Source organism: Mesoplodon mirus (genome assembly GCF_964341445.2).
Source record: "Mesoplodon mirus genome assembly, chromosome: 4".
Classification (NCBI taxonomy): domain Eukaryota; kingdom Metazoa; phylum Chordata; class Mammalia; order Artiodactyla; family Ziphiidae; genus Mesoplodon; species Mesoplodon mirus.
Window position 1 is genome coordinate 177,048,377 of NC_138979.1, and position 22,028 is coordinate 177,070,404.

Sequence of the window (22,028 nt, forward strand, 5' to 3'; positions counted from 1 at the left end):
CTCCTCACACCTCTGCAGGTAATTGAAAAGGAAAACACCCCTGAGGTTTACGACGCTATGAATCCCCCCGTTGACCTAAAACGTTTATAATGTTTTATAAAAATGGGTGATACGCTGTCAAACTGCAAGAGGATGGTCCTTAAACCGTCTCCTCTCTGAGTGCCTTTCAGTGGGGCCGCCAGCCTGGGGTCTGGGATGGAGTCTGTTCTCGGTATGGGCAGCAGCGCTGGCTGGGATGGTACCGGGAAGGGCCCCCAGGCAGCCCACGGGAGCAAGGCCAGGCCTGGGAACACCTGCTTCGAGCCTGTTGCGAGGCTGGGCTGAACTTCTTTTGTCAGGACAGGTTTATAGCACGCAGAAGTAGGCGTCAGTCATTTTCTTGGGCTGAAGGTCTCCTCTGGCCCCAGGAGGCCCGCTCAGGAGGAGCAGGCCCCCTGCGACTGCACATTATCCCAAGGTTCCTGTCAGGAGCCTCTGTCAGCTGGGTTGAAAAGCCTCAGCCCCCCACCGGCTCCCCCAGGTGCTAGGGGAAGGAGGTGGGGGAGGGCCCTGCGCAGTCCACCCCGCAGCTCTGACCTCCCGCCTTAACTGACTTGCAGGTACAATGTGAAGATGCAGGCCTTCTTCACAGTCAAACAGAAGACCATTGCAAATGGCAACACGGTCAACAGTGAGCTGGAGGATGGTAATGATTACTGTGATAGTAACTCTGATGACCCTTCCATGCCATTGCTGGGGCAAGGTAAGGCCGAGCAGACAGGAGCGGGCAAGCCATGTCACTGCACGTACTCTCCCCTTCTCTTCCGTGTGCACACACACTCCCTCTGAATTGTCACTCTGCCCCTTGGCCACGGGACCCTAAATGAGGAGGGCGCGTCATTTAGGGGGTGTGGCTCAGATGGGCGTTTACTTAGATGGGAGAAGGATGAATCAAGAGTCCACGGTCACAGGGCTTCCCTGGTGGCGCAGTGGTTGGGGGTCCGCCTGCCGATGCAGGGGACACAGGTGCGTGCCCCGGTCCGGGAGGATCCCACATGCCGCGGAGCGGCTGGGCCCGTGAGCCATGGCCGCTGGGCCTGCGCGTCCGGAGCCTGTGCTTCGCAACGGGAGGGGCCGCAGCGGTGAGGGGCCCACGTGCCACAAAAAGAAAAAAAAAAAAGAGTCCGCAGTCACGTCCTCGGGGATCGCCCCAAGCCTCCCGAGGAAGTCTCAAGCCCTGCTCGGCTTTCCTGAAATGCAGTGAATTACATCTCTGACCCATGTCAAAGGCCGGTGACAGGAAGCTGAGGACTTGGGAAGGCAGAGCAGGCTCGGTCTCCCTGTGGTTTCTCAATTGCCAGGCCCAGTTCTGCAGAGCTCTGTTCTAGGGAGACCACCGGCTCCTTGCCCAGATGAACAGCAAGGCTAGGAAGGATGCCGCGGAGCTTCAAGGACTTCCAGACCCACCCCCGAGAGCCCTGGTGGGAGCCCCTTCCCCTGGGGACTGTGGTCTGGTCTCCTCAGCTTCTCTTTGGCCCCTTGTCTGGGGGTTCTGGGCCTCCGGAGCCCGCCCGTATCTGTCAGGTTCCCCAAATGTCTGGGCCCGACCGGCTCCTGCCTTGGAAACCTTGTCCTCAACTCTTAACCCAGCCAGTTACCAGGTGAGTCCAGCTGTGGGGACAGCTGCCAGGACAGCGAGCGAGTTCACACTCTTTCCCATCCAAGAACTGTGTTAAGGCCTGAATAGATTCCTGGAGTTAAGATCTGGAAAAAAACAGCGTAAGCTGGCATTGTTGAGTTCCACCCACAGTGTTGCTAGAGGCCTCCTTTAACCAGGAGAGAGCCCCTTGGACCAGCTACCCGAGGAGTATTTCTCCTTTATTCCTCAGGGCCTTGGGCAAGTCACCCCCTCTTTCAGGTGACTTTAATTCCTTTGTGGTGTCACTGATGTCTCAGAGCGGACTGTTGGCCAGTGTCTGGGACATGTGGAGGCCGAAATCTGTCTTCCCAGGCCCTCTCCCCAGCCTCCACCCTGGGGTGGGTCAGGGTAGGAGCTCCCCCCATGTGCGCTCTGGGCAAGCATGTTCTGTCCCGTCCCAGGTAACCCCCAGGAGGAAGGCACCTGTCGTGGGTGCTGAGTGAGGGGTGGATTTCTCCACGTGGGAGGAGGGAGGCTGGTGGGGAGAGGGTGTGAGTGCGGCCAAGGCCACAGCCTGGCTGCCGAGGCCCACCCTCCTCCGTGAGAGAGGAGGCCTGCAGAGGGTGGGGCTGTGCTGCGTGTCCTGTTCCTTGAGCTCGAGCAGGCTGCCCCGGGGGAGAGCCCGCTTCCAGGACAGTCTCAGAAGGGAAGGGAACAGCGTGGCTGCTGGTCTGGATTTTAGCTCCACGGACGCTGCGGCTCCAAGGCGTGTCCCCACCCACAGTTTCTTAAGACAGAGGCTGCTCCTGGCCGCCCTCGTCCAGGGAGATCAGGGCTCCTGGGGTCCTCTGGACCTCTGTGGCAAGAAGAGAGATTCCACACGCGGAGTCGTTCAGGCCAGTGGGAAATAGCCGCATCCTCGGGTGCCAGCCCCGGGAGCTACCTGCCACCCCTGTGGCTGATGGAAGAGGCCCGTCCCCAGTGCCAGGGGCAGGGACGTGAGCCACTTCCTCTTCCACAGAGATCCCGGCTGCCCCAAGGCCACAGCCCGTGCGGGGCCTTTCCAGGTGCTCCCTGGTGGCCTGTCTCCCTCACTTTTGTACCCATGACAGTAGGATTTCCCACAAGTTTATTACTTTTCCCCAAATTTCGAAGCCCAGGGCAGTTTCTAAAAAATTGGAAGATTAGACACAGGATTGCCCCCGGGCACAGGGAAAGGTGCGAAGATAGGTCTCCGTCCAGCTCTCATCAGGGTGAATGCACTTAGATAAAGGCCAAGGAGGAAAAGATTTGGGGGGTTGGGGGGATGCAGGCCTGGAACTGGAGAGGTGGGAAACCCAGAGATGCAGCCCCAGTTGGTGGATGCGCCTTCCCTGCCAGAGGGCATGTGCAGGGCTCTGTCCGATAGAAGCAGACAGACTGACAGGGGCAGGGAGAAGGAGCGCCTGTACCACCCCGGGGGGTGGGGAGGGGCCTGAGGAGACGGGGGCTTCGGGACTTTGCCGTTTCTCACAGTGCTGCCACAGAATCTTTCCAACTCGGAGCTTCTCTCCCCTGGTCCTCAGCCTTCAGGCAGGTCGTGTAAACTACCCCATCCAGGGTTGTCAAAGATTGCTGGCTACTAACTTATTTCAGGAAAACACACACGCGCACACCCCTGACTTTGCTGGTATCAGCTTTGGTATTTCCCCGTATATGTAAAATCAAACATTTTTAACCCAGCTTCTTGACAGGAGAGGACACACTGCCTTTTTACCCCCACTTCTATTAAATACCTTTATGTACTTAAATGTTCTTAAAGGTCCTACAGTTCAGCTCACCAAGTCAGCTCGAGCCAGTTTGCTCTCTTGAGGGAAATAGCATTCCTCCAACTTTGTTCTGCGTACAGTTGTTTGGGGGGGGGGGTTCCCTACAAGTTTTACACATTTTTTACATCACACTTCAGTTCAGCTCAAGAAAGCAGAGCACGATACACCAAGAAAAGGTGACGAAGACAAAGGCAGGAAGGCACCCCTTCGTGTCCTATCACGGCTGGGGGTCCTGCCTCTCCCTGTTGGCTGTCAGGTGGCCTTGAACACGGACTGACAACCAAGGCCATCTTGACCCCTGGCTGGGCTCACTCTGGGACCTTTCCAAGCTGCCCTGGCCCCAGACACAACTTTGGCTTGGAGCAGGGAGAGAGGGAAGGATACCTGGCCTTAGGCTGAACTGCCCAAGAAACATGCTGTACTTGATTGGGTTACCTGCTGGGCAGGCGCCCTTGGCTTGGCCATACCACCCTGTGCTGCCACTTGGTGGGCGGTGCCAGGACAAGGTGCCTGAGAAGTCAGGTATCATGGCTCTTCCCTCCTCCTGAGCTCGACTGTTCCCCCAGGTGGTGCCCATGATAGGGCTGGCTCTACCCACAGAGCCTGCAGCTGTTTTGCTGGTTTCCCCCTCCCTCTGAGGTGGAGGCTCCAGAGGAGGGAAGGTTTCCTGCAGCAGGGCGGGGCAGCGGGCACGGGGGCTCCCGATCCTCAGAGTGGGACCGAGCCAGGAGAGGGGCCGTCCAGAAGGCCAGAGGCCCCGAGCATCGAAGCCCCTCTACTAACACCCTCCTTCACATAACCCCCTGGCATCTGGGCCACCCTCAAGAATGCTGCCCCAGACTCCCCGGTGTCCACCGCACACTAATCATCTCTGGCAATCTCTGTTGGCCTTTGTCTCCTTAACTCTTCTCCTCTTCTAAATTGTAAGTAATCTGCTTTCATCCAAGCGATAACACATGCATTTAAAAAGCAAAATCCGTGAGTCCAACGCACACGCCTTGTTGGCGGTTAGTGTCTGTCTCCGAAAAAAATGCATGGTCCTCCTGGCTTTGGTTCTAACCACACGCCTCCTGTCTGCTGAGCCTTGCTGCCTCTTTGGTGAGGGTGTGTGTGTGGCTGGTGTGCATTTGTTTGTGTTTGTGCCATTAACTCTTGCTCAGGTTTGCGCTCGACTACTCCTGGTTACCCTGTTACCCAGGAGGGACACCCACCGGGAGCTGGTGACCAGTGGAGAGGGGTGGGCACATCTGCCTTGATAGCCCCTTGGAGGCGAAAGCCCCCCTGCTTCTGTGTGCTGTGTTCTGGAGTGCTTCTGTTTCTGGACCCTCTGGGGCTCTGGAATTAAATGTCAAACCCCCCAGGACTCGAGCTTGGAGCATGTTTGGGAAGGTGGCAGGGCAGGTCTGGGCACTGGGGAGGTGTGTTCCTCAGCCTCATGAGTGGAAGCAAAGGGTCAGAGAGAGTGGCCTCCCTGCTGGAGGGTGCTGGTTTTACTGGAGACACTGGGCTCGGCCAGCGGCTCTCCGTGCACCCTCTGCAAGCAGGCTTCTCCTGGGTCTCAGCTGCCTCGCCCAGGGCCTGTGAGCCAGATCTTTGACCTCACTGCCTACCTCATGGGGAACAAATTTGGAAGCATCCTTTTGTGCCAGATGGAGATGGTTCCTCTAAGACAGAGCAGGTGGCCTCCTGGGAAGTTTAGAGCCGGTGCTCTCTGGTGCCTCCCAGCATTTTCCATTCCAGGGGGCCCTGGTCAATTTGTAAAGTTTTGTCTGAGCCTCTGTAAACAGCGGGAAAGAAAGGTCCTCTCAGAGTCAGGGGTGAGAGCTGGCAGGGATCCTGTCCGCTTTGTAGGTGGGCTGCCCTGTGAGGCTTAAATGAGGAACTGAAAGACCCTTGCCATTAGCCAGGACTGGGCCCCGGAAGAGAGGGGCAGCGATTGGCAGAGGGGCTGGCAGTGGAGATGGGGGAGTGGTCCTGTAACAGGGGGACTTTGGGGCTCTGTCCAGTGCTTGCAGGCGGTTCAGACCCAGGGGCCCACTTGACTAAGGGGAGGAGCCGCAGCCAGGCTTCCAGGCGGCTACCAGCTGCCGAGACCACAGCCCAAGAAGTCTGCGCCCGAGAGGGGAAGTCAGTCGCCCCAGCCCTCGGGTTTTGCCCCGGGGCATCTCAGCACTAATCATGGCTTTGTGCTCAATGTAGTGAAGGAGGAACCGCAGTACAGCAGAAGCCCAGTGGTGATGGTGGATGAGGTCATGAGCTCCAGCCCTCCCAAGTTCACCTTCCCGGAAGCAGGTTTACGCATAATGATCACCAATAAGTTTGCGCCCAGGACTCGTCTGCGGATGGCCAGCAGGATCATAATTAACGAGGTGAGTTGGCTTCAAGGACCATGAGACCGTGAGAGCGAGTGGCCTTGGATGGGTTCTGGCAGTGTGAGGAGGCCCTGGCTTGTCAGCACACTTTCTGGTGTTGGGCCTGGGGTGTCCTCTGCCAGGCTGGCATTTATCGCCACACCTGTTGAAGGAAGGAAGCCCAAACCTCACCCACAGGCAGCAAATGGTCTTATCGGGAAGGATTTTAAGGCAGGTAGCAATCAAATACCACGGTTGCATGTTCCACTAAGTATTTTGTCAAGTACTAGAGTAAAACTAATTGGAGAAAGACTAGTCTGAAGTATGGATTGTTTATTGTAACTGTTACTCAGGGCAAAAAAAGAATGAATACACACCTGTTCTCTCTGAGTAGAGCAACTCTAGAAGGAAACGGAGAAACCTTCTGGTTTGTCTCTCTCAGCATGTGGATCCGTCACCTCCTTCGTGTTGTAACCTATGCCTCTTTTCTTTCTTTCTTTTTTTTTTTTTTTTTTGCGGTACACGGGCCTCCCACTGTTGTGGCCTCTCCCGTTGCGGAGCACAGGGTCCAGACACGCAGGCCCAGCGACCATGGCTCACGGGCCCAGCCGCTCCGCGGCATGTGGGATCTTCCCGGACCGGGGCACGAACCCGTGCCCCTGCATCAGCAAGCGGACTCTCAACCGCGGTGCCACCAGGGAAGCTCAATATGCCTCTTTTAATACAACCTCATAGCTGCAGATTTCTTTTTCAAGTATAATTCTCTATTGATTCCTATTAAGCTCGAGTCGTGACCCCCTCCCATTGTTACCATTCATGTTCCTACTGGGTCACGTCCCACCTCCTTACAATTCTGTCCTTGCACAGCTATTTGGGGGTTTTGTTTGTTTTTGTTTTGTTTTTAATAAGGATGACCTTTCATTTCCCTCTTTTTGGGTAGAAAAATATTATGCCTCCACGTCTGGCCCTGAGTCTCAGATGTAGATCACTTTGCTCTTTTGGGTGGGCTAAATGTTGTGGACACACGTGTAGGAAAAAAAGTTCTAAATTTCCACTCAACCCTAGACTTCATGATTTAGGAGTCCCTGCCTAAAACCAACATGAAGGCAGTTAATGGTCAATTCCTCTTTCTTTTGGAAAAAATAACATGCCTCCATTTTAAGGAATAATGACTTTCCCCCCCTCTTTTTGCTTCCAGTAACCACAAGGGTAAGTGTTAGGCACACAGTTGTGGAGTATTGCCTTGGGGACATGTTTACTGACTCTTGGTCTCCTGCTGAAGTAACTGGGAAGGATATATGTGTCCATGTGTGATGATCGTCACCCACAAGGCCTAAAGCTGATCCATAAATATTTTTAATGGGAGCCAGACAAAGATGAGCTGTGAAAAGGCAAACAGATTCTTGGGAGCATGAAAACCTGTTGATTTCTTGAAATGGGGCCTCTACATTTCCCTGGTTTCGTAGAAACCCACAGTCTTGGCGAGCAAAGTCAGCTTCTGCTTGGGTAGAAAGGAGGCAGCCTTGGTCAGTAGCTACGAGGAGATGGGGGAGGGAAGGGGACGGGTTGGTTCAGAGCACACCCATTTCACGTGGCAAAAGACTTGGACAGCAGAGGCCTTCCGAATGGCCACTAACCCAATCAGGATGCTCAGCATCATTAGTTGTTAGGGAAATGCAGATTAAAACCACCATTAGATACCACCACCCATCCACCAGAATGGCTAAAATGAAAAGGATTGACAGTATCAAACGTTGACCAGGATGGGAAGCAACTGCAATTGTAATACGTTGCTGGTGTGAGTGTAAAATGGTTCAACCTGCACCTACCTTATGACCTAGCAATCCCACTCCTAGATAAATACCCAGGAGAAATGAGCGCATATGTCCACAAAAAGACATGTACACAAATGCTCATGGCATTCTTCATGATAACCAAAAAGGGGAAATAACCTAAAGGCCCATCAACAAGCAAAGGATACATTGTGTGTTATTCACAGGATGGAGTACTATACAGCCCTGAAAATATCAAATGACTGATGTGTGCAGCAACATGGATGAACCTCACAGATATTCAGTTGAGTGAGAGAAGCCAGACGTAAAATAATATGTACTCTTTGAATCCATTTATAGGAAGCGCAAGTTCAGGAAAAACTAGTTGATGTTTATAAAGGTCAGAATGGAGTTACCTTGGTTACCCCTGGAGAGAGGGGACCCTAAAGGAGTCTTTGGAGGGGCTGGAAATGTTCTATATCTTGATGTGAACCATCATTGGGCTGTTGGACACATAATGTAAATGCACTTTTTGTGTGGAAAAAAAATATTTTTAAACTATGCAAAGTCTCTCCTGTGTGACTGTCTTCAGGTGGTTTATGACCATCTACTGGGGGATGCAGAATGATCGCTGTCATCCAGTGACATGGGACGGGTTGTCAGGTTGGCGCTAAGAAGAGGAGGCCCAGGGCTCTGACTGATACCCTCGCTGGTATTTGTCCAAGTGCAAATGAGCAAACTTAGCTGGAGTCCAAGGTCCTTGGGCCATTTTTCAGGCAAACCCATCTCCAGGGGCGTCGTTCTCGAAACCTTTAAGGGCCGCCACATGGGAGGAACAAAACAACAGGGCGACACTTTGTCACACACCTGGGTGTCTGTCTTGCCTCCTGTCCACACAGAGGCAGAGGCTGATCAACTCGGCAAACGGTGTGAGCAGCAAGCCACTTCAGAACGGGAGACACGAGAGCATCGAGAACGGGAATGTTCCTGTGGAAAACCCTGCAGAGCTGCAGCGGGAGGGGGAACAGCCGCCACCACCCCCGGAGCCAGAGCTGGTCGAGGCCGCGTTCCTGTCCCCCTTCTCCATGCCCGGTGAGTTCTGGGGGGGTGGGGCTCCCGGGCTACACTGCTGGGGGCTCCGAGGGTCCACCCCCGGGTCTTCAGGATGGAGAGCTGGACCCATGAGGGCGGGGGAGGCTGGTGGGAAGGGTGGGCATTAAGTCACTCGGCGAACACCTCCTAGGTGCTGAACTGTGGGTTAGAGCTGCACTGGGATGCAGGCACTGCCCAGGGTTGGGGAGCCTGTGTGCCAGACGGTCGGCCAGATGGAGACTTGGGAAGTGCCAGTAACCCCTAGTGACTGCACTCAAATGCCCAGGGCATCGAGGCTTTCTCATGCAGTTAGAAAAACAGCCACGTATGTTATTCTTATGGACATGCTCAGACTCTCCAACCCTTCCAGCACGGGCAGGCTGTTTTGCCCATGCATTGTATATTTGCTGGGACAGGATATTCTAAGGCCATAAATGACCTTCAGACAGTTACACCTTATCTATTTGATGACATCTCCTACCTATAAATAAGTCAGAACAGGCGTGACTCTACCCCCAGCCCTGAGTGTCCTCCCATCTCATTGGATGGTCCCAGTGTCATCTGACGGCCAGCTCCGTGCTGACCTCACCTCTGCTGCATCCACACTGGCCTCCTCACTGTCCTTCCCAGAACGTAGCAGGTGTGCTCCTGCCCCAGGACCTTTGCACTTGCCCTTTGCTGGAATGCACTTTCCCCAGTTATCTATATGGCTCCTTTCCTCACCTTCTCTGGGTCTCTGCATAAATGTCACCTTCTCGGCGTGGCCTTCCCTGACCACCCCAATTTAAATATTTTATATATTTGGTTATCTGTGTCTCCCCGGCTAAAATATCAGCTCCGTGCTGGCCGAAATCTTGTCTGTTTCATTCACTGTATCCCCAGTGCCCAAGCCCGACCCATAGTAGGTGCTTAGTAGATATCCGTCCAATGAATGAATTCAGGAGTTCGTGTGCGAGAGGATCCCCAGACACAGACAGTCTGTCTTCATCTTTAACCAAACTCCTCTGCAGTCCATGATGGGAACTGAAAGCCTGAACTCTTTGGCCTCATCTCGGAGGTTTTTTTCTTGGTGTCCTGCCATTCTGCAAGGCAGGAGAATTCCCAATTTTCAAGTCCAGAACTTGATGTTTTTCTGAAAAGAATTCTATGTTTTTAACACCAGGCTTACAGACCGCACCTGATTTGGGACATGGCTTGGGGGGGGGGTAGGGGTGAGAGGCTGCCCCGGCCCCTCGTCCCCATCTTTATGGGGACACTCCTGCTTCCCAGATAGATGGTGTGGGCCCTCCTGGACTGGGATACTCTGTCACCATGCTTCATCTGGAAAATATAGGTTCTATTTGCAGTCACAGGTCTTCCTCGGAGTTTCTGGATTAGAGTCTCCAGAGCTTGCTGAGCACAGCTACCCGGGGGCTCTTCTCCAAATTCAGGGCCTGGTTCCCAAACCCAGAGAGTCCAAGGACTGGAACAGGGCCTGGGAATCCGCATTTTCAAACCTTCTCAAGGGGATTCCTGGGGCCTAGGCCAGGTTAGGAATTGCTGCTCCTGGTCAGCACCTCCCAGCCTTCTTTCACATTAAGGGAAGACCCAGAAAGTGGAATGTATTTCCCCCACTGAGGTCACAGAGGGGCCCAGCCCAGGGGTTGGGTCCTCCCCAGGGCCCCCTCTGCTGACCAGAAGGCTGAGGGATCTGTATCTCGGCCTGCCTCTAAGACATCCCTGGCACGTCACCCCACCTTCCGGAACATTCTGTGGGAGCAAAGGTCATGCTCAGCCAGCTAGTCTGGTGGGCTAAAAGTCGAACCGTCTTTGGGTGGGAGCTTGGCCCCTGGGGCTGGGGCTGGGCCACTGAGGGAGGGAGGGGTGGTCTTCGCCAGATCCTGGAAACCTGTATCAGATCATCCGTTTAGATATGCAGGAAAAGGAAGCTTTCTGTGGGGCGGAATCCTGGGAGGGAGGTGTGTCCACCCAGAGGAGAGCCTGCTCCAGGGCTGGTGGACCAGGACGGGCCTGCCCCACCTAGCGTTTCTTACTTCTGTGGTCCTGAGAGGTCCAGACACAGTCCCCTGGGTACTGCACATAGCCTCGAGCCGTCACATCCCCAGCCAAGTCCACGTGGGGCTGAGAACAGGGGCTGTGATCATCAGTGGGGTTTCAGTTCCTCAGTACCTGGACGCCAGATGCCAGGGAGGCCTGGAGTGTGGCCACAGAGAGGGAGATGCATCTGTTGTCCAGGAAACAGCCTACCTTGCTGGGGAGTCGGACTGAGAAGGAGCTACTATTCGGAGAGTTCTGTTCTCCAGCCCCAGGAGGCGGATGCAGTCCCCATCTTACAGACATGGGGCCTGACGGGGTCACCAGCACCACCACCCTGCGCTGCTGGTTCATCTGGATCCTGGTCCCGATGCCGCTCGTCACGCAGGGCTCTGCAGGAAACCAGGGAAGGGACGCGCCCTTTTTGGTAGCTGCTCCTCTATAAAGTGAGGCAGCCGCCTGTAAGGGCAACTCATCTTTCCATTTCCTTGAAACCTTGAGTTTGGCAGGACTTTGTGGGGTGGCCCCAGAGCCAACTACCTCCTCCCCTTGTCCTGGTGCCAGGATCTGATGCTCCTTAGAGAAGTGGCTTATGGGAAATCGGGTCTAGCTTCCTGCAGGGACTCTGGGCAGGTCACCTCCCGGGGCGGGCGGCGGTGCTTCTAATGCTGCTCTCTCGCAAAGGCCAGGACCAGGTCCCTGCCAGGTTCTCTGCACCCATGAGCCCTTCCTCAGGGAGCTCTGCCCTTCCTGGCGGGCAGGGGCTTCCTGTTGAAGTTGGTTCCACATTCCTCTTCAAGCCAGGGGCTCCAGGACATTCCCCTGGGCCGGCCCGCAGCAGAGCCGAGTGCTGTGAGCTTCCGCCCGGTGCTTGCCTCTCCTTGCCCTCAGGAACGGGCCGGGGCTTCCTGTGTCCCTGCGGAAAGCTCCCTTTGTGTCCCTGCGGAAGTGTTTCCAGGTGTTGCCCTGGGAAACCACAAGTGACTTCCTCTCCACCTCCTCCTCCCCCCTCAGTGTGGGAGCAGGGGTGGGAACAGAGTTGCGTGGCTGCCGCCCATTGAGGTGTGTACAGCAGCCAAGGGAAATCGCGGCTGGTGTGGACAGAGGCTTACAGGAACTTAGAGCCAGTCGATGGGACACAGCACCTGTGAGAAATTCCAAGTATCCAGATGCAGGCCCTCCGTCCACCCACTCACTCTCCTCATCTTTTCAGCTCATCTCTGGTTGTGGCATCACAATCATCTGGGACTGTAGGGAGGCCCTGAGGGGCTTTCGGGGTGGATGGAGCTCATGTTCTCCTAAACTGGACCCCAGGAAGGAAGCGTGGGGCCAGGGAAGGGATAAGGGGGTGGGGCACTGGGAAGAGGGCAGAATCCGTCCCTCTGGTCAGCTTGGAACCAGCGTGGCTGCAGGTGTCAAGGAGTCACCCCAGGCCATCTGGTGTGCAGCTGTTCTGCATGGTCGGGGACAGGCTGGGAGGCAGGCTCTGGAGTCCAGAAGTCCTGGGTTCGAATCTCAGTTCTACCACTCACCAGCGCTCTGGCCCCGGACAAGCTGCTTCACCTCCTAAACGTCAGTTCCTCATCCACAGAATGGGCTGATGGCCTTTGGGTCTCTGTAAATAAGATAAGTAAGTAAGATAGATCTTTAGACACTGCCTCTGTGCACTGTGTGACACATGGGTGCTCCGTAAATGTTCATTTGGATCATGATGTGCTTTAATCTCATGGTTTCTGTTATACCCAGCTTCGCATTCCCTCTCCTGCTTGGACCATAAGCAATGTTCTAGAAAGGTCGCGGGTGCCAGAATCCCTGGAGACCTGGTACTGTGCTCATCCCCAGGGTCAGGGAGAGGGAATTAGTCTCTGCTAGGTGCCTCCTATGTGCTGGGCCCTGGGTTTCAGGCACTTTGCAGACAGAAGGATTTTTTTTTTATAGATTTATTTATTTATTCATTTATTTAATTTTTGGCTGCATTAGGTCTTCGCTGCTGCACGCGGGTTCTCTAGTTGCTGAGAGCAGGAGCTACTCTTCATCGCGGTGCACAGGCTTCTCATTGCGGTGGCTTCTCTTGTTGCGGAGCATGGGCTCTAGGTGCGTGGACTCCAGTAGCTGTGGCACGTGGGCTCAGTAGTTGTGGCTTGCGGGCTCTAGAGTGCAGCCTCAGTAGTTGTGGCGCACGGACTTAGTTGCTCCACGCCATGTGGGATCTTCCTGGACCAGGGCTCAAACCTGTGTCCCCTGCACTGGCAGGCAGATTCTTAACCACTGTGCCACCAGGGAAGCCCCAAGAGGATTGTTTTAGTCAGTAAATATTTGGGTACCAGACTGTTGTGGGCCTTGGGGATCCAGGTGGGAACAGGACAGCGACAGCCATGGAGCCTGCCTTCTGGGACCTTCCAGGCTTGCAGGGTAAATCTGAGCAGATAATTGCATGATACACTTTATGTAGCATCTCCTGCCCTCACCACACAGCTAAAGGGTAGGTGAGGTGGAAACGCCAGCCGTGCCCTCCGGGCTCTGCCCACCCACATGAGGCATCACTGGGCTTGTGGATCAGAGCCAGGGGCACCCAGCCCCAGCCTGGATCTGGTGCCCACCCGGTCTGATGCTGGATTTATATCGACACCGGGTGCAGTTATGCTGTTCCCACTCTGAGCCACAGAGGCTGGTAATCAGGCCTCCTGGGCCAGCTGTTGGTTGTGGGAGAGGAAAAGGAGAAGGAGCTCTTCCTCCCGTGGAAACTGTGGGCTGCGGCCCAGGCACTACCCTGCAGTGGCCGGCCGGTGACCCCGAGCCCCAGCCCAGCTGGGGAAAACCCTTAGTACAGGCTGTTTGTGGCTGATGTACAGTCTGAGACGTCCTCCTGCCCTGTGGGCTACACCCTTGCCCTCCAGCTGGACTCCTCCTTCCCCCATAAGGGTAAAGAAATCACATGTTGTGTTCCGGGATGCTGGCGCTTGTGTCCACCATTATTATAGTGACCACATCTAATTGGGGACTTGCTGTATGTCCGGCATGGAGTGAAAAATAGGGAATTCTTACAGGGCTCTTATGGGGCTTCTGTGTGCCATGCCCTGCTCTAGAGCTTTACACGTATTTCCTCATTTAATCCTCACGACAACACGTGAGGTGGGGACGATGATCATCTCCACTGTATGGAGAAGGAAAGGGAAGCACAGAGAGGTTAAGTGACTTTCCCACAGTCACCCAGCTACTAAGTGGAGAGCAGGTTTCCAAACCGGACAGCCCAGACTGTGCACTTTCATTCAGTCCTCGCAGCTGCCTTGTGAGGGAGGCATTATCATTATCCCCATTTTACAGAGAGGGAAACTGAGGCTCGGAGAGGCTGTGGGACTTCCCAAGTCACACAGCCATCATGATGTGGGGAACCACCCTTCCACCCTGTGCCCCTTGAGCTAGGGACGCCATCCGAGCCAGTGTAGTCGGGAGTGGAAGCCCAGGCCCTGGGAGGTCCTTGAACAGTAACAGGAAGTAAAGCTTATTGAGTACTTCCAGTGAGCCACGCAGGGTGCTTCACACAGATGAACTCACCAAGTCCTCAGGACAACGCTGGAAGGTGGGTACTGTTATTACCCCCATTTCCCAAGTGAAGAAACTGAGGCTCAGAGAGGTTTAGTTGCCCAAGACCACACAGGAGGAAGGGGCAGGGCCAGGACTTGCACACTGACTTTCTGACCCCAGATGTGCTTAAGGGACGGCACTGTAGCCCAACCAGGGGATTCTTTCAACGCCTTCCTTTGGAGCCCGTGAGAAAGTGCTTGCCTCTGCCTGGGGTGTCTTCTAGCGGGTGCACAGGGGCCAAAGAACTTGAGTCTGTGTTGAGCAAACCGTGTTGAACTGAGTTGAATTATGGGCCTTTGGGACCTGGCATGCGTTCTTCAGGCCTCGGATGGCACAGCTAAACCTTTTCTTCCTTTAGCGGCATAAAACTCAGTGCAAGCCATCTGAAGGTTTCGGGAAGCTTCTAGGGCTTCTTCTCCCCACCCCAGCCCCATCTTCTACGTAGCACTGACAGAGCCGCGCTGACGGGGAAGAGAGGGGTCTGCTTAGTCTCTCTGAGCCCAGTAAGGGATACTGCAGAAATGGAGCTCTAGAAAACTCTGGGCCCTGTTCTTTCCTCTATGCCGCTCGGCACATCTGGGGACACAGTGGAGAAGCTGCTGGTGCCGTGGGCTCATGTACATGTGAAATTCCACACACCGTTCCCGTCTGCTCCAGGCGCCCAGAGACACACGGCACTTTATGGTGGAAATGATCTTGTTCTTGCCTCGGTCGCGGGGGCCACCAGAGAAATCGCACATTCGGTAGATTGTCCCCTAAGTCAAGGTCAGGATTTCAAAGAAGTGCCCTGGTCAGTCACTGTGGAGCGCTGAGATGTCAGTTCACACCTAATTAGAACAGACACTGGCTGAGCACTGTTATTTTTTTATATAACAGCTTTATTGAAGTGTAATTTACTTACCCTAATGTTCATACCTTTGAAGTATACAGTTGAGTGGTTTTTAGTCTACTCACCAAGGTGTGTAACCATCATCACCACAATCAGTTTTCTTTAGCACCCAAAAGGAGCCCCCTACCTATTAGCAGTTATTCTCCATCCTTCCCCCATCTCCTGGCAAATGCTACTACTCTACTTTGTCTCTTTGTATTCATCTATTCTGGACATTTTATATAAATGGAATCATCCAATAAGTGGCCTTTTGTGTCTGCCTTCTTAGCGTGATGTTTTCAAGGTTCATCCATGTTGTGGCCTGTGTCAGTCCTTCATTCCTTTTTAATGGCTGAATAATATTCCATTGTATGGATGTACCACATTTCCCCATTCATCAGTGGATGGACATATGTATTATTTTCACTTTCTGGTGATGAGTGGTTTATAAAAACAGCTACTAAAGCATAGTAGGGAAAGGGGGGGTTCTGTTTCTATTTTTTAATCTAAATGAAAGTGATTTTCCTCTGAATTCTCTGTGGTTAACAACAAATGGTCTCTGAATACTAGAGTTAAAAGGGATTTGGGGAATTTTAGACCTTCTTATATTCCAAAGCAGGAAACTGAGGGGAAGGGGCTTGCCCAAGGGGCAGTCTTGACCAGACAGAGCTAGACATCTGGACCACCTGCCCTAGAATGTGCTCTGTGATGACCCTGCAAGCCAGGCCAGTGCAGTGCAAGCTGGGAAGTGAAGGGGCCCAGGACTCACCATGCACCAGGCATGTGCTGGGGTCCTGAAGTCACACAAACTCCCTTTGAGATAGAAGAAGACCTTTTTTTTTTTTTTTCCCATAAGGATATAGGGGTGTGTTATGGATCCCACGAGCAGGAAAACAGCTGGACTCGCCCAGAGGCCGGACTCGGGACCTCCGTGAGTGTTGCGGCTCTTGTCTTCATTTCTCCACACCTGCCTGTCTCGTTCTGTTCTTTGGCTGCAGACCGGCTTTTCTCAAATTCACTGTCAGTGCACATGGCAGATTGTGGCCTCCTACTGGCCCCAGACTGACTCCTGACAGGTCCTTCCTCCCTAACTTGGTTCACTGGTGTTGCATCTGAATTCCAGAGTCCCAAGAGAGAGAGAAAATGCTATAGTCCCAGAGGTCAGGGGTCCACCCCTGGTCAGAAGCCGTGCTCGCCAACACGGCTTTGGTGGCCCCCGGGAGGGTGGGTTAGAGGGAAGAAGGGCTGAGCCCACATGCCTGCACCCCTTTTAAGTGTCTATGACAAGTGCCTCCAGCTTCGTCAGGACATGATGGATGGAACCCATCTCAGATGCAAGAGAAATTGATAGACGTAGGTCCCTTATGCAGTGGTGGGAAGGACACTCCTGGCTGGGCACCAGCAGCGACTCCCACTGAACCGCTGCCACCACGCCAGGACTGGGGAGGTGGGGAGCTGGGATGCACCAAAATGTTCAAGGACTCACCTTCAGAACTGTGACCCAGGCACCGGTGCATCTAAAGCAGCAGAAAGGCAGCCCGGCCCCACCTCAACTCTGCTTTTCAAAGGGACCCAATTTGAGTCCAGAACTGTAGCTGCAAGGGAGTCTGGGAAACGCCTCTGCAGACGCAGTAGGAGGAGGTTGGCCTGGGGAATGCTGAGGACCCACTCGGCGTGTCCACCCCCGTGGGAGCTGCAGCGAAGCCTGGAGAGAAGCACTACAGCCAATCCTAGCTGACGACTTACGCCAGAGCAGCTCTAGCGAGGGACTCGTGTGGCTTCCAATCTCCTAGTGAAACAGCAGGGGGGACAGGGCCCTGACCTGTAGCTTGGCAGACACATCCTTCATGGAGCCCCAGCCCCGCACCATGCTTCACACCTTATATTTGGCGCTTAGATTCTGCACACAGCTCTGCTGGGTGGCTCGTGTGGTCCCCGTTTCCCGGGGGAGGAAACTGGGGCTCAGGAAGCTGCACACAGGTGAGTAGGGGGCCACGGGCAGGGCTGGTACCGCAGGTCTGCCTGACCCCCTAAGTGCCGTCCTCGGCCTGGTCCCAGTGTCGACTTTGGCCAAGAGGGCCCCCAAGCTGGAGCACCTGCTCTGGAATGCAGGGGGCGGCAGGAAGACAGGGGAGGGAGGCGGCCAGCTGCTGCGTCTGCGTGGTTTGTAAACGCCCGGCAGCCCACAGCCCGGCCCTGGATGTTTGCCGGATGTTTAAAGCGAGCGTGCCTGCCAGCGCGAGGGGGACCAGCGAGCGTTCTTGACGTCGTTGGTGTTCCTGGGACCAGCGGCCTCTATTTCACCCTCCCCGGGGCCTCCAGATTCAGGGTGCGGCCTTCAGAGGCGGGACAATGAGCTCTGTACTTTTTGCCTTTTTGTAGTCTCCCCACAGATCCTTGGAGTGGGGGAGGCGGGGCAGTTATCACCTCACAGACGAGGACGAGGAAGCTCAGAGAGGTTGAGGGTCCACCTGCTGCCACACAGTGGAGTGACAGAGGACGGGACAGCTCTCTTTGGCCCCAAGCCTTGGGATTCCTGAGGTGGAGTGCAAAGCTGGCCATAGCTTGGGATCTCGTTAGAATAAGGGAGTCGACGCACCGACCCCAGCTCTGGGACGCACTTACATCCAGTCCCAGAGCTGGACACGATAGGGGCTGTGGACACGTACGCAGAGCTGGGGTAAGGGTCCCTGGGAGCTGCACCAACCGAGGGAACTCTGGGCCCGGCTTCTCTGTTGACTGGACAACCTGGTCTGTTTGTCTGATCTGTCCCCCTCTCCTGTGTGGGAGGATGCTTCTTGGGGAAGCACGAACAGGGTTCCGGAGGCTGAACCGTGTTACCTGAGTGTGCTGTGTGAGGGGGAGACCGGGCCAGGGGTGCCTCCCTGGGGAAGGGCTCTCTCAGCCCCCACAGGTTCTCCAAGTCCCTGCCCTGAGCTGCCAGGGCGTCTCTCACCGGGCCTTTGGTCCCTGTGCGCTCAGCCCTGACTGTCCACATCTCCGTGTCAGCCGTCAGCAGGGCCTGCCTTGCTGAAGCCTAAGGTTTCCTCTCACATCCTCCCTTTCAGTCTTTCCCTTCCTCCCCAACCTCAGCTTGGCAGCTCGGTTTGATTACAGCCCTGACTTGTCTGCTTCCCATGGGGCCCCTCCTTGCCCCTCTAATGCCCTCAGGGTCAAAAGGCATCCTCCAGGACTCAGGACAGTGTAATTAAGAGGCTTTGGTTTTGGACTTCTGGGTCTGCCACTTCCTAGCTGTGTGACCTTGGGCTAGATGGCTTACTTCTCTGAACCTGTTTTGGTCTTCATAAAACCACCCAACTCAGTGCTTGAGTAGTAGATACTCAGTAAGTGGAAGTTAATTAACCATGAATATCAACAAAAGCTAAAATTGGTGCTTGCTCTGCACCAGGCATTGTGCTAAATGTATCTCCCACGTGGTCTCCCTTTAGTCTCACAATAGCACTGAGAGGGAGACAGTGAGCGCAATGGAACTGTTGTTATCCCCATTTTGCAGGTTAGAAAACTGAGATACACAGAGGCTAAATATTTTTCCAAGGTCACCCAGGTAGAATATGCCAGAGCTGGTATTTGAAGCTGGCAGTCTAGCTACCATTAACCCTGGAGCTTCTGTGCCCCTCAAAGACCAATCAATTTAGTGGTAAGTCTAAATTTAAGGATAAAACAGAAGTAGATTAAAAGTAACTAAAAATTATTGATTCTTAAGTTCATTAACCCCTAAGGAATAAGAAAACTTTAATGATTCCCCTTCTTAAGAGGATTTTTCTGTTTTGATCACAGTCATGAGCTAAAAGTATAAGGCTCTGTGCTGATAGTAGACACCTCTGTCAGCCAGTGGGTAGTAAAAGGACTTCCACAGGCTTTGAAATCACAGGACTCAGAGGGCAGGCAAGCAGTATAGTACAGAGGACCCAGGATTTAAACTCTAAAGACCTGCATTCAAGTCCAGGTACCACCTCTCACTGTGTTAAGTCACTGAATTTCACCAAACCTTAGCTTACTTACCTGTGAAATGGGGAGATATGAAAAATAGAGTGTTGATATGGAAAATAGAGTATTTGTAAAAAAAACCACCTCTGAGATGTGTGAGGCACAACACAAAATGTTGAATAATGATGAGGGGTCTGTTCATTAATCCAGCCTTGACAATGCTCCACCTTCACCTGCATCCCCCTGCCTCCCCACAAGGGCCAGACTGGAGGCCATTGGCTGGGGAAGCGGGGTCTATTTGCGTCTCTGCCACTAATTTACTGTGAGATTTGGGCAGTTCATTAACCTTCATGCGTCTTGGTTTTCTTCTTTATAAACAGTTAAGCAAGTGAGATTTATCTCAGGAATGCAAGGCTGATTCAACACATGAAGAACAATTAATGTAACACACTATATTTTTAGACTAAAGGGTGAAAACCACATGATCATCTCAACAGACACAAAAAAGCATCTGTCAAAATCCAACACTCTTTCTTGATTAAAAAAAAAAAAAACACTCAACAAACTAGGAATAGAAGCAGGCTTCCTCAATCTGATAAAGGGCATCTCCAAAAAAACCCAAAGCTAACGTCATACTTAATGGTGAAAGACCGAAGACTTTTCCCCCTAAGATCAGGAACAAGACAAAGATGTCACTCTTTCCTCTTCTATGAAACATTGCGCTAGAGGTTCTGTCCAGGGTAAATAGGCAAGGAAAAATAAAAGGCACCCAACTTGGAAAGGAAGAAGTAAAGCTGTACTCACCGATGACATGATCTTATATATAGAAAATCCTAAGAAATCCACCCAAGAAACCCCACAACCCTATAAGAGTTAATAAACTTGCAGAATACAAGGTCAGTATACAAAATTCAGTTGTATTTCTATACATTAACAATCTGAAGATGAAATTAAAATTTCATTTACAATGTCATCAGAAACAACAAAACACTTAGGGATAAATTTAACAAAGGTAGAAAAAGATTTGTACACTGAAAACTATAAAATATTATTGAAAGAAATTAAGGAAGATTAAATAAATGGAAAGACATCCTGAGTTCATGGGTTGGAAGACTTAAAATTTTTAAGATGGCAATAGTCCTCAAATTGATCTACAGATTCCATGCAACCTTTATCAAACTCCAAGCTAGCTTTTTTTTGCAGAAATTGACAAGCTGATTCTAAAATTCATATGGAAATGCAGGGGACCCAGAATAGCCAAAACAATCTTGAACAAAGTTGAAGGACTTCCTGATTTCAAAACTTATTACAAAGATATAATAATCAAGACTGCCTGGTACTGGCATAAGATAGAAATATATATCAATGGAATAGAATTGGGAGTCCAGAAATACACCCATACATTTAAGGTCAGTAATTTTTAAGGTCAGTAATTCTTCATAAGGGTGCCAAGACAATTCAATGGGGGGAAAATAGTCTTTTCAACAAATGGTGCTAGGAAAACTAGATAGCCACATTTTTAAAAAAGAAGTTGGACACCTAATTCACACCATATACAAAAGTTAATATGAAACAGACTTAAATGTAGTAGCTCAATATATGAAACTCTTAGAAGAAAAGATAAGAATACATATTTGTGACCTTGGATTAGACCATGGTTTCTTAAATATATCGAAAGCATACGTAGCCGAAAAATAAAACTAAAAAAAAAAACACTTCATCAAAATTAAAAACTTCTGTGACTTCTACGACACTATGAAGAAAGTGAAAAAACAACTCCTGGAATGGGAGAAAACATTTGTAAATTATATTTCTGATAAAGATCTAGTATCTAGAATATATACAGAACTCTTAGAACTCAACAATATAAATGGGCAAGGCATTTGAGTCGACAATTCCCCAAAGAAGATTTACAAGCAGCCAGTAAGTCCATGAAAGATGCTCAACGTTATAAGTCATCAGGGGAATGCACGTCAAAACCACGCTGAGATACCACTAATCACTCACTAGAATGGCTATAGTAAAAGACAACCCTAAAGGGTTGGCAAGGATGTGGATATATTGGAACCCTCGTATACTGCTGGTGGGAATGTAAAATGGTAAAGCCTCTTGGAAACCAGGCTAGCAGGTCCTCAGAGAGTTAAACATAGAGTTACTATACGGTGCATCAATTCTACTCCTGGTTATATACTCAAGAGAAATGAAAACATATGTCCACACAAAAACTTGTACACGCATGTTCATAGCAGCATTATTCATAGTAGCTAAAAAGTAGAAATAATCCAAATATCCAGGTGATGAACAGATTAAACAAAATATAGTATATTCATATAATGGAATATTATTTGGCCATAAAAGGGAATGAGATACTTCTTCATGCTACATCATTAATGAACTTTGAAAACATTATGCTAAGTGAAAGAAGGCAGACACAAAAGGCCGCGTGTTGATTCCATGTATATAGAATGTCCAGCATAGGCAAACTACAGTGATTGCCAGAGCTTGAGGGGAGGGGGAATGGGGACTACTGCTAAAAGGGAGGGGGTTTCTTTTCAGGGTCCTGAAAATCATCTGGAATTATGTAGCGATGGTTACACAGCTTTCTAATATACCAAAACCCACCTAATTGTATACTTTAAAAGGGGTGAATTTTATGATATTTTAATTATCTCAGTTTTTAAATGGAGTTAATCTAGAATGGTGGTTCTCAAAGGGGCGAGACAAGCAGCATCAGCAGCATCTGGGAACTTGTTAACAAATGCAAATTCTTGACACCCCCCCGCCCCCACCCCAGCCCAGTTCCAGAGCTGCCAAATCATTAGCTCCAGGGGATTCTGAGTTTTACTCAAGCTCGAGAACACTAGTCTTGGACCTATGCTGTCTAGATCATGTACACACTCCTAGTTCCAGGGTCCATGAATATCTACATCATCTGGTGACACACACATCCCC

The 22,028-nt window shown here is 52.0% G+C and overlaps 1 protein-coding gene across 2 annotated transcripts in view; it reads left to right on the top strand.

The window, feature by feature from the left end:
* SLC24A4 (solute carrier family 24 member 4) overlaps positions 1-22,028 on the top strand; it is a gene marked incomplete at both ends in the record, with an annotated part of 174,623 nt that overhangs the window by 131,454 nt on the left and 21,141 nt on the right. The window contains 3 exons of one of the 2 annotated variants that reach the window (XM_082618319.1): positions 600-742; positions 5,626-5,795; positions 8,449-8,641. In XM_082618319.1, the coding sequence (XP_082474445.1) occupies positions 600-742; positions 5,626-5,795; positions 8,449-8,641 (506 nt within the window). The remainder of the gene's footprint in view (positions 1-599; positions 743-5,625; positions 5,796-8,448; positions 8,642-22,028) is intronic. The other variant, XM_082618320.1, reaches the window with a different exon arrangement.